The sequence below is a fragment of the Ptychodera flava genome, chromosome 19 (genome assembly GCF_041260155.1).
Source record: "Ptychodera flava strain L36383 chromosome 19, AS_Pfla_20210202, whole genome shotgun sequence".
Lineage (NCBI taxonomy): Eukaryota > Metazoa > Hemichordata > Enteropneusta > Ptychoderidae > Ptychodera > Ptychodera flava.
Window position 1 is genome coordinate 24919572 of NC_091946.1, and position 13364 is coordinate 24932935.

The 13364-nt window shown below is 38.2% G+C and overlaps 2 protein-coding genes across 2 annotated transcripts in view; one reads left to right on the forward strand and one right to left on the reverse strand.

Moving 5' to 3' along the window:
- LOC139119036 (aprataxin-like) overlaps window positions 1-12881 on the reverse strand; it is a 43093-nt gene extending 30212 nt beyond the window's left edge. Inside the window, exon 1 of the mRNA XM_070682649.1 lies at window positions 12863-12881. The gene's annotated coding sequence lies outside the window, so the exon portion shown is untranslated. The remainder of the gene's footprint in view (window positions 1-12862) is intronic.
- On the forward strand, window positions 272-10518 carry LOC139119038 (calmodulin-like). The gene is made up of 5 exons (XM_070682654.1): window positions 272-458; window positions 2825-2852; window positions 5856-5999; window positions 6844-7086; window positions 8868-10518. The coding sequence occupies exons 1-5, from the start codon at window positions 456-458 to the stop codon at window positions 8894-8896; spliced, it is 447 nt and encodes a 148-aa protein (XP_070538755.1). The 5' UTR covers window positions 272-455; the 3' UTR covers window positions 8897-10518.
- Window positions 12882-13364: the final 483 nt, after the last annotated feature.

The following is a 13364-nucleotide window of genomic DNA, read 5'->3' on the forward strand; positions in this document are numbered from 1 at the left end:
GGCGTTAAGACAAACTATACGTTGTAGTCAGGAACGGGGGAAAAGAAAACTTCGATGATGTGAAAAATGAGGTGGATTCGCCATACACGTAGCATAGATAAGTAGTTCGCCCTCGTATGTAACGACAATATCAGTTGCGTGTGTACAGGGACAGTAACGTCATCAGAGCGACATTCAAGGGACAAGCTGTCTTAAAACGACGACTATTTAACGTGCTGCTTTTGCCCCGCCTTTTATTGGACAAAAAGTTTAGCTGTTGACGTAACCTCATGAATAACTTACAGCGCTCAGCTGGTTTCCCTGTGCCGGTCATATCTGTTTATAGCAACGAGGCATAAGCCAAGGGGCGGAGCCTGTAAGGAGTTTTGCCCACAGACAGCGGTGCTACTGCACAGCTCTTTCAAGCATTACGGTCTCCTCAAAGCACCTAAACGCCGGCGTCAGGGGAACTAAACATGGTAAGTGCAATGCGTTGCGTAAAAACAACGTTTCTTGTGGGCCACTTAGCATAAAATGATTGTTCGTGTTCGAAGATTTGTTACCCGAGAAGGAGTTTTGGCTGTGCATATGCACATGCGACTGCAGTTTCCAATTTTCTTCTCGCTTCCAAACCGTCGCTGATTATCTTCGTCAAGGATGATGAAATTTCTCGTCTCCTGGCCTTAGAAGTCACATATAACTGTCAACACACTCAATGACGTGTTTCTAACACGGGGTAAAAAGTGTTTAAAATCTTTCCTCAATGATAGCTTCTGATTTGCCCGAAATAATGTAAAAAACCCAGAAATACATCGGCGGTGTCATGGCGCCTCAACTTGCTTTCGGGTGCTACAATAATATTTTTGTTTTCGTTCGCTTTTGAACACGAACGTTCCTCCCGGCGACATTTTCTCAAGGGTTTGAAATTCTTTATACAAAGGATTATCGTTCAAAGTCTTTGCAGTGTCAGCAATTGGCATTCAAGCCATAGCTTGGTCTGTTGTGGTCAGATTTTAAGCGATTTAGAATATTTTATTAAATCTACACCCGACAGGAAAGTCTAAGCCGTTAGATAAAGAACAAAACACTTTTAAGTATGTGCTTCTCACTAATGAAGCAAATAATTCTGATCTTGATAATTAACTGTAAAATTTATTTGAAAATCACGCTAAAACCAAAACACGCCTTTCCATTATTCGTTTTCTGGTACGTCTTTAAGGTAGTATGCGCCTCGAAAGGAAAAGTTTTAATTTTGATTATAAACTTTCCTCAAGGGGTCTTTCAACCACACTCTTTCAAAACCAAGAATAAAATCTGGAATCATCGTGCAAATTTTAGTACTTAAGTTTTACCGATATTTGAAATTCAAAATGGCCGCCATCCCTGTGTTAACTCTATGGGGAAAAATAAAATATTCGATTTTCGAAAAACTAAGACGGTGAAAATGTTTCTTACACCAAGAGCTTCAAAATGAGCCCCCACAAGTGGTAGATCAGGAAAGAATAGCAAGAAATTGAGTGTGTGCATATCTGTCCCCGAGGCCTACTCTACCTTATTATCTTTAACCCCGCATTCAGTTTCCTCTCATATTTTCCACGTCCATGCAGACGTACTGTAAATCTTAGTTTCTGATCTCGCAGATAGGTTGTCACCATCATTGAAACATTAAATTTCTCGCCCATTTTCGGAGAGACAGACTTGCAACTATTTAATGTAGTAATCGAAATAGGTTTAATGTACTTTAATGAACGAATATGTACTTCCACATATGTGTACAGGAGAACGCAGTCAGGATTATGTTCGGACGGCCGAAAACATAGGTCATGACAGCTTTAACTTCGAAAAGATGTGTCGCGAATAATTCGTTGCAAAGACGAAATTCATATTTTAGAATCTAGCCCATCTCTCAATTTTTCTCATCGTATAAAATGCATTTTACTGGCCGCTGTTACATGTTAAATTGGCGAGATGTGGGATGTTATTTCTAACAGGTGTAGGTGCTAGCTATGTAAGCATAATTTTTTTGTGTACATCAAATGTGTACATGTCGTCGTTTTCTACTTTAAAAAGAACCTGTTTAACATATTCAAATCAATATACTAATATCCAAGTGTGGAAGAGGCTCTGCGAGTTTTGCGTAATTCGGTACAAATTATCTGACTCATATGAAAATCGTTTTAAATTTTTATTTTATTCAAACGGCGAACTTGTCTGGCTATTTAAGAGTTCTGATTCAGCGAACAACAGAATGATCAGGGGCTGTGTTTAAGGGTTCTTTAACGTGACGGCTTACTCAATTGTCGGACAAAAACCCATGAAGTTTTCAAAAGATTGTAAAGTCGCGATGACAATTGGCGGATTCTTTTGTTCAAAGCACTCAAGACGTAACATTTGCACGGATATTGCTCTGATCCAATACCAAAGCGTCCGCTATTCGCTCTACGCACACCTGGCATTTCTTCAGTCAGGGCTCTGACATCCGCCATTTTTCCCCTATAGTCGGACGCGTTCGTGTCTGGGTTTACTTTGTAATTTGTGTGCCAGAAGTCTTACCAAATACATCCCACAAGTTGAGTCTCTGTGGGTGTGTGTGAGATGTAGGAAAAAACAGACAAAGCTCATTCATCCCTTATTTTGTGACAGGCAAATAAATGTTTACTCGGTTTTCTCCTCATCTCGGATTGACCCGTTTTAAACCAGGCTCACTGTTGTACTAGACCGGGGCTCACGCTCGGCAAACAAGTGTCTCTGAAGGTAGACCACAATAATAAGACGACTTTCTCGTTTACTGACAGCAGTTGTTTGCGCACACTGACGTCAATTTTTCTTTCTCTTTACTGCATAGGCAGGACTCAGCGAGGAACAACTGGCAGGTGAGATTGGAAACCACATACATTGTCCATGAAGTTGTAATAGATAAAGATTGGTTGGAAGTTGCCCGCACAGATAGGAATTGTAGAGTGAGCGATAGCCATATTCAGGGGCGGAGTGGAAGACGATGGATGAAATGGAGAGAAAGAGAGAGACGGAAAAAGCAATGATTTTATTCTAGGCAGAACACCTTACTCGAGAAAGAACAAGACAGTCAAAATGGAGAGAGAGAGAGAGAGAGAGAGAGAGAGAGAGAGAGAGAGAGAGAGAGAGAGAGAGAGAGACTTCATGACGCAACGTTCTTATCATTTGTTAAGAAATGGGATCACAAGCATCCAACTACGCAATGCAGAAATTTCGCTAAATATAGCCAATATCGAATAAGCCGTAGACTTATACATGTGTGATTATTGCGTTCAGATCTACATAATTAAAGAAATATCAGTCACAATATGAAATTTAACACCTTTAATTGAAGTCTCACTCAGTTTGAACTTTAATACACGAAAGTAGAATGGCAAGCTCAGTTGAATCAACACTCATTGACTTGTCTTCAATGGTCGTTTTAGAAAACTGACCGACTATAAAACGTCAATCTTATTGTTTCTACTGCTTTACACAAGCTATATTGGGTGTATACATCTTTGAAGGTAGTCATTTGTAGCCGACAAAGCGTTCAATTAATTGATCACCTACAACGTTTACAGAGACAAAGGTTCCCTCGTTAGCGTCCGGAGGATCATCAACCCGTAACATGCCTAGCAGGGATTGGTCCCTCGGTCGTCGCATTGCGACACGGTTTAGCAAGGAAATTTACGTAATGTGTGCTGTAAAGACGGTCCGAACCACCTGACAAAAGCGACCGGGTGGGTGAAGGCAAAAATTATTGTGTTTTCGAAATGCAGACAGATGAGAGCAGTTGATAAGTGCTTGTGTTTCGACCATCTCACAATAGAAGGTTTTTTCGTGTCACGTGACCAAACATGTCACGCTTGCGGCGAAATGCTGATTGAAAGCAGCGCAAATAATCTACAATTGTGAGGGCTGTTCGTTTTGTTCCGATTTTACCAGTACAAAAAGAAAATGCGACTTGGATGTGTTTAAGCAAGTCGGCAAGCGATGCATGATGTTTACGCTCTTAACAAGAAGGATTTCTATATTCCACAATATTGAACAGACGTTCGGCACCAACTTACGAATAGCGGTCTATCAGAAAAAAAGAGGACGCAAAGATGTCGTGATACAAAAAAGCGAATGCGGCAAAATTTCTCCTTGTCCTTCGTAGCCATCCACAAAAAATGTTTGCTCTGGCTTTCCTTCAAAGGACAGTGGGACAATGCCCTCTTGTGAGTGATTATACCTATTGGACGCATATTTGCAGCTGGGGGCTATTATACGGACATATGACGACGTTCATATCTGCAGACTCGGATAATAAGATAGCGGCAGGAATACGCATTGTTTTCCTTACCTTTGGCAGACTGTACAAAGTTCGCGTTAGGCCTGAGGCAGAGACGCGTAACGATAGCCGACAGTGAAAGACGATGGCTATGTAAACTGAAACCCTCATTTCATGTACGGACAGGATACCGAACAGAAATCACCCAGCGTCCCTTTTATTTCTTGTGTCTTTCATGCGACATTGATGTCACTCCTAGGGTATGTTCACAATGTTGCAAATTGTATAGGGTGGGCCAGCATTAAACACGGAGATCGGCGTGCTAGGCGATCACTGGCTTTCAGATCAAGACGAAAAAACAATATCAAGTGGTCTGTCAGGCCAATATTGGACATTTTCTTGTGACGTAATGCAGGCAAGGACTTAGTAAAAGGTTTGCCCCTCAAGTGCTTGGAGAGTTCAGTTTAGAGTAATGGTAAAGAGGGGCGCTTACCTTAATGGACACCTCATGCACCTTTAGGTTTGCCAACGTCAATTACTGAGAAGAACGAAAAATATTTAAACCTTGAGCGCCAAAATCAATTTTTGTCGCCTTTATAAAATTTACCCCGTCAGACTTTTCTAATTTTTGCGAAAAAAATTGATAAAGGTCTGTGTCCATTGGGTCAAAAATATTCAAAATATTTAAAGAAAAATTTATAAAAATTGGTAAAATGTTTCACTAAAATTTTGGTAGGAAAATTACAGCACTCTCAAAGGGTTAAACAGGGAGACTCCCGTTCTGTTTGTGTTCTTGGTAGAAAACAGCATTAATTCTGTACAGAGAGAGAGAGAGAGAGAGAGAGAGAGAGAGAGAGAGAGAGAGAGAGAGAGAGAGAGAGAGAGAGAGAGAGAGAGAGAGAGAGAGAGAGAGAGAGAGAGAGAGAGCGAGCGAGCGAGCGAGCGAGCGAGAGAGCGAGAGAGAGAGAGAGAGAGAGAGAGAGAGAGAGAGAGAGAGAGAGAGAGAGAGAGAGAGAGAGAGAGAGAGAGGGTTTAAGAATTATCAAACTCTTTTAACGCCACAGACCGACATTTTTTCGGTGATGTATTTATTCATCATTTTATCGAGGAAATGCATCACCAAAATTTTATGTCTTGATTTTGGCCGATGATGTTTCCAATTTTTATGCAATTTTGCATGAGATGTAGTGCTTTTGAAACAGGACGCAAATAGAATATGTCAGATAGTCTGCTTACAAAAAAACTATATTGACGCTATAGATCGCTACAGATGCATTGTAAAATGAGCAGGCGTTGACAAAGAGATGTGGATTTTGTGAGTTCAAAGCAAGAACATAGAAATATAGATATCATTGGAATGAGAATTTGATACTGGGCGAATTTTATATACATACATATACACAAATATACAAAATGTATACAATGTGCCCTCCCGGTTATCACCATAATGGCTTTATGGCAACCTCTGAACTTGGGCACAGAGAGAATATATATATATATATATATATATATATATATATATATATATATATATATATATATATATATATATATATATATATATATATATATTATATTTTGTATAATTACTTATTTATATATCCAGAACTCAAGGAAGCTTTCACGATCTTTGATAAGGACGGCGATGGTACAATCTCTTCGGAGGAATTTGAAAGCGTGATGAAGAAGCTAGGTCAAAATCCGACGAAAGAAGAACTTCAAGAAATGATCAACGAGGTTGACGCAGATGGTTTGTTCCCAACAATATTTATAATTCATTGTCCCCTGAGAGTCGCTACTGAAATTAATATGGTTTCATGCTTCTTATAAATATCCTATATTTTCAATCGGTCTACACACGTGTACAGTATACATGTAGACACTGTCTCGTTGAATGTCCGTCAGAGCAACATCATCCATTTGTTTCACAGAGGGCCGGCCGGTCTGGCCAGGTCTAAGCGTCTCCCAAAAACTGGTCTGTTTCACACCCCGTGGGTTTCACTGACGTCACCGATTTTGACAGACAGTCTGGTCCCCTGCCCCATTTCCACCGCTGGCTGCGCTGCTCTCAACCAGCGGTAGAAATTGGGCAGGGGACCAGACGACTAGTATTTCACGGATTTTCATAGATTTGTTTGGACGGACAACAAAGCCGAAGGCAAACAACCGCGTGCTCTTGCCCGAATAAGGGCGCGCAGATAATTCGAATATACTTTGTAACGCACATCACCAATTTTCCTTAGAAAATCGAGAGAAATTTATCTACTACCACTCATCCCAGCCGCAGATGACACGGTCATACTCGTTTACGTTTATGCCTATAGAATATGCGCATGCCTATGGCGTTTTAAAATTTATTGAGGTGGCAGTTGCCCGCACTGGTACCCAGTGGGGTAACAGCTACCGGTAACTGGCTCTTCACATGTATCAGTGCCGAACAACGCACACCACACAAATGAAGACCAACGATAAAATTTGGGATGAGTTGTGTTGCAATGCAAGCTAATTTTTAATATTTCGGAAAATCATTGCAAACGGAAGAAAGATAACCGGGTCGTCTCCTAACTTTCAAAAAACCTTCAAATTCATTACAGGTACTGGAACGATCAACTTGAAGGTATTCTTAGCGATGATGGAAAAGAAAATGAGCGAGCAAGATCCAGACGAGCAACTCCGTGCCGCCTTTCGCGCATTCGACAAAGATGGCGATGGTTTCATTGGAGCACAAGAGTTACGTAATGTGATGGCAAACCTCGGAGAGAAAATGACGGAAGAAGAGATTGAGGAAATGATAAGGGAAGCTGACACCGACGGCAATGGTCAGGTCGACTATGAAGGTTTGAATTCTTGATTTCTTTCTCAGTTTTAAAATATGTAAGTAGGCAAGGGCCGGGCCACTTGTGAATTGACGTAAAACATTATTGAGGGACCATTCAAAGTACATTAAATATTATGTCAGGCGAATATTCTTAAGTATATCATACCAGTATATTGATGGCGCAAATACAGCGATCTGATTGGTCGAGACGCGAAAAGAACCGTGGTATATTGGCAATATAACACGGCTGGCACACGCGCGGGCTCTCAGCTTGAGCAAAAATCCGTTTTTGACGTTCCACACCAGAATTTTAATATACTGTTATGATATAATAGCAATAAATCACACCCAGCGACGGTATACCACTCGATTTTGACCAGTTCACTTCAAGTATGCACTCGCTATAGCTCGTGCATATATGTCGTGAAGTGGTCAATATCTCGTGGTATACCATCGCTGGGTGTGCTTTATTGCTTATACATACAATGATGTTAAAGGGGTTGCAACTGTAACATTTGATGATTTTTTTTTTCACCGTTTGTGTTCTGAATGTCAACTTCTATTCCTTGTTCCACTCCAAAAAGAATGTTGAAAAACCGATGGAATTGTAGGTTGTCAATACGGCGTCTGTGCGTGTAAAATGCGCTGTTATTGAATACATTTGGATTCTTATCAGACCGTAATTCACGTGCCAACAATAACAATTGATGGTCACGTCTACACGTGGACACATGTGCAGGCCGAGTTGACAAGCCTTATAATATGTATCCCAACGTGCTTTAGAACGAGAAACTGTGGTTGAAATTAAAAACAAAAATAATAAAAAAAACACGAAAGTTAACCTAACGACCCTTTAACATGTCTTGATTAAAAGCAAAACTTCGGCAAAATTTCGCATTGACTTTATGAATACCGATCGTTTTCTAATTAATATCATCTTCGAACATTTGAAATTGTGAAAAGTACTTTTTAACGGGATTTCGAATATGCAAGGATGGTGAGGCCATGCCTGCAATGTAACATCGGTACTTGAGGTTTTGGTGCCTAAAAGAGGGGCATTCAAATCAACTTTACACCCGATAATGCAGAATATGGCATTTTCAATATTGTAATATTTTTTCTTCAAATCATGGCAGATGCCGATATGTCAAAAATCAACTCCATTTAAGGTAGAATGCGCCTAGGAGATAGGTATTCCGGCTCTCAAACTTTTTAAATTCTTTTCTGATTCACCACTTGTGGCGTTTCATTTTAAAGCTCTTGGTGTAATAAAACTTTTCATCGTCTTAGTTTTTCGAAAATCTAAAATCTCATTTTTCTCCATAGCGTTAACACAGGGATGACAGCCATTTTGAATTTCAACTATCGGTAAACCTTGGGTAATTTTATGTCTGGTATCAAACTTTGCACGGTGACCCCCGATTGTTATTCTTGATTTTGAAAAAGAATGCTTGAAATATTCCTTGAGGAAAGTTTGAGCACAAGTGTAAGTCTTTCATTTTCGAGGCGCGTGGCCACGTGACTTTGACATTAACCTTTTCACAGGTGAAATACTTGCTGCACATATCATCCACAGACGCAATGTCAGCTCAAGACATCAACTGATATTAATCTCCCTCCTGCTCTCTCTTGATAATTATTTTTGGCGGGTATAGCATCGTCCCGAACGGACTGAAGCTGTAAATAAACATTCAGTAGATCGGTATTGGGTCCGATGTTATACTCGAAACCAAATAGTGCACCATTGACATTGACATTGACATTTACTCTTATCGTTATTTTACATCTTCTTTCTTACAGAATTTGTGCAAATGATGACGTCAACCTAATCCATTTTTAAATCACTATAGTTTAAAGGGCAGAGAAACGTACATCCTGGTTGATCAACTGAATGTAAACAAAACAAGTGTGTGGGATAAAACGACACAACTTGCGTCAAATGCAAGCTACATCCTTTCTACAGTTGATGAAGCAAATTTTTTCTGTAGAAGACAATATGAAAGGGAGAAGAAAAGGAAAGATGATATTTTACTTGTGTACAACTCAGTCTGTGTGCATTAATTAAATAATAGTAAATTTTAATGTTTGTTTCAAAATTAATTTTGATTTCTTTTAATCCAAACATAATGTTCTGTATTGAGTATAACTTCTTTTGTTCTTTGAAATGAAAACTAGCATTTCTTTATATCTTAAACATTTTGTTTTATTAAACAACATGGCAATTGTTGTTTTTCCCCGGTTTATCGTTATAAGGGTCGTGTTTATACATTAAGTTTTGATTTGATTTGACAATAATGCAATTTTCATACAACAATAGACAGTGGAGAACTCTCTATTGTCTATGATACAACTAACTCACAACGCCCTGATCTTTGAAACATTCCACATAATGCTTCTTTGGTGCAGGAGGTCTTGTGCAGGCCGTTGGGATCGACCGCCTATTATTTTTTTTTGTTAGTTTTGTGTGCGTTTTTCAACATAAGGTAGTTTAATTTCTCCCAAAATAGATTATCCATAATATTCACAAAATAAATTACGACTACACAGTTGAAAAATTGCATTGTTGTATGTTAGTATAGCTTTACAATGCCTTTTACACATTTTGCGTTTGCGTGACTGCAGCAGACAGCCGTTGAGGGCGCACATGTATTGGAGATGATATGATTAACGATGTGAATGTATGTATTTCAATAGTTATTAGTTTTGAATATCAAAAGGAAAGGCCATAGTTTAACATTGACTTTCTCGGGTGAAGTGGAATAGTATGTTTTTGAAATTATTTGTAGACTGTTGTGTTGCACACATTTGTCAATAAATGTTAGTGAATACAAAGAGTGAGTTTCCAGTTAATTTTCACTGAGTATTGACGGCAGTTTGATGTCTCGTACGCAAAACGTTTATCGAAACCAATATTTCAGGCTAACATGTTAGTTTCGAGTTTCTTGTGTCTTTCACTTTTCCTTAATGAGGCTTGTATAGGCAAATTTGTTTATTGTTTCAGTATCTGCACTTGTAGACAAGACTATCTGCGCGATGCGAGTTGCAATCATTTTAACACCAAAAAAAATATACCAATCACGTTATTGCCACTCATTCGAATGTCATTATCACTAATATCTGCCAATGTACACATTTTAGAAGATGAAGATTTATAAATTTCAGCTTGGCAAACATGACATGAAATCGACGTAAAAAACTTCATGGTTTGTTTTGTTCCTGCAATATCGCTTGTATTACAAGCTCTTTGTTATTTACCTTCACTCAAAAGATTGCATTGTCGTGGTATACAATAAGTAATCTTATGAATATTCACGAAACCCTATTGTAATAATGGTGGAATTAGAATCCAGCAATTTTAGGTTGCTTTCAGAAATTCGTCACAATATATGTTTTGCTCTTAGCACTTGCCAAGAGAAATAAAATAAACGTGTCTTTGATTACTTTCAACCAACTTCTTCTAATTTAGTGTGTTCCTCTCATTATTCAAAATAACAGATATTTTTGGGATTTTTTCCAACATTTCAAAAGATTATTTCATTTAAACGCGACTGTTCTGAAAACAAAGGTTGCTTACTGTGGTGTTACAAGAAAGTTTAGTGTAAGAGCAAATAGGTAGCATTGTTGGCCAAGGGGGGATTTTCCCTTGTCATAAAAATATCTGTAATCAGACAAAGTGATCGGAATAGAACTTTGCTCGTACTCCTTCCGTTGTATTCGCCAGGTATAGGTGAACGTCGGCGAACTTTTGAACTTCGGTATACACGAACAGGAGATAAAAAATTAAACAATATATCAATATTGGCATTTATCTGTCGCCGTGATCTTTTCCTTGCGAAAGTTATAATGTTGCTACGCTAAGCCAATCTTTCTTTAACATACTGAATGAATTCATAGACCCACCCGACATGTCATTTACCCAGGTTAAAATGTACATTTAAACCATTCATCGTTATGGCGTGCATTGTTTAAGTCAGCAATCGATTGTTCCAGGTCAAAACTGCCAACCATCAATATTCATTATGGTAGTTATCTAACAGCTGACTTACGCTACGCTAAACGAAGAATTGTGTAGATGATTGTCATTCCAGTTTCTATATGTATTCTTATGGAGACAATTGTAGTTTCATTCAGTTTATTATGACAGGCCTATTGTTAGCCGATGAATTAATCATTGACAGTGGATAACTTTCGATCATGTTTAATTTTTAATGTTTTCTTCCATTTTTCAAATAATCCGTTCTATGGGCGGGTAACATTAACTTTAATTGGGTATCGTTGCAAGATCCATATTCAACTTGATTGAGTTTTATCAACAATTCATTTGGTTTATCACCAGGTTTTACATGAATGGCATGACTTCCAAAACAGGCAAGACCCTGTTAAACGCACATTATTATTTGCACTGACAGCTAAAGTGACAAAGCTGGCCATGTTTTTATTAATTTTGTTCGATGCAAGATACCACTTACATGAATATTGTTTGATATGTTTAAAGATACTGAATGAATGGGTGACCATGCATATATTCGACCCCGGGTTTAGACAAATTAAATGACACCATCGCGAAAATGAATTAATGGTCATGACCATTAATTCATTTTCGCGATGGTTCCATGTATCGTTCTAAATCCTGGGTCCAATATATGCATGGTCATTCATTCATTCAGTATCTTTCAACATGTCAAACAATATAAGTAGTATCTCGTATCAAAACAAATTCATGAAAAATGGCCGACTTTGTCCCTTTTAAAAGTAATTATCCCAATAATTAGTACAAATTCAAACAAAACGTTACAATAATGCTGAATGCCCTGATCGGATCATTTTCAAGTTTCAGTATTGAAAAGTATTGAAAAGAAGCGACGCATAACGATTTTCAGCTCCTTTGTTTTGGTATCCTGCGTGGTGCATCATCAAATTGCTACAAAAATGAGAACCTATATTGTATGGGTTCTAATTTTTGTGACAATTTGATGACATACCTCTAACGATGCCACACAGAGACACTGGTTCATTTCACATCATGTTTCCACCGGTCATTCTTTACTGGTTCTAACACTGCCGTGCGATAACCTTATATTGCCGAGCAAACTAATTTAAGAATAACTTAAGATCCACCGACGTTCCGATGCGATACTACTTTGAAAATGCTCATCTGCGAAGTGTATGTATTACCTCATGGAGGTTATTCCCTTGGTCACGGAAAAATACCCATAAAAGTTGGCTCTAACAATGCAATTCAAATTTTTCAGTAATAGGAGAGAAGTTTTAATACTACGCTGATAAATTTATACATACATACTACATACATACATACATACATACATACATACATACATACATACATACATACATACATACATACATACATACATACATATGACAAAAATCTGATGAATGACCATGCATATATTTGACCCAGGATTTAGAACGATACATGGAACCATCGCGAAAATGAATTAATGGTCATGACCATTAATTCATTTTCGCGATGGTGTCATTTAATTTGTCTAAAACCGGGGTCGAATATATGCATGGTCACCCATTCATTCAGTATCTTTCAACATGTCAAAAATCACGTCCATTCGTCAATCAGTCTGAGACTACAATGAATATTGGCAAACTGATGTTTCTCGTCAAATTAAAAATCTGGCATTTCAATATTATTTTAGGGAGTTGAAAAAGAATTATTCTTGTGTTTCATTGGCACAGGCAGCTGGACCGTCGAATTGTGTGTTATTCAAAATGATCGTGTCACTTGGGTGCACTGAGACTTAATGCTGCGTTTCTCTTACCCTCTAAAGCTTCAACTTCTCAGATTTCTCATTTGTTTTCATCTTTGTATGCTATCACAAAGTGATTAAACTTTGCAAATCAAATGTTATCCAGTCCTCTGCATTTGCAGCATGCTGAGTCAGAATGTCACCTTATTGCACAAAGACTTCATGCTGTATTTCTCTTAATAGCTCATCTTGTAATTGGGTTCGCCTGTTGGATAAGTAATAAAATAAGAAATAAAAATTTAAAAAATCTTTTATTATTAAAGACGCGTTCTCGTTGAACTAATAAACTGTCAAGAGAGTTGCAGTGTCACTTGGAAATTATCTTTATACATCAGGAATTCTAAAACTTCAAGCTAGAACAAAAGACTGACAGAGTGTTGATGAGCGAGAACTTTTTTAATTACCGGTATATTGTTTTCTCTCCAAAAATGTTCTATATGCGAGAATGCGATAGCGCATGGAGATGCAGATGTCGATCCTATTGTGCCAGATAATACTATGCATGGAATGTGTT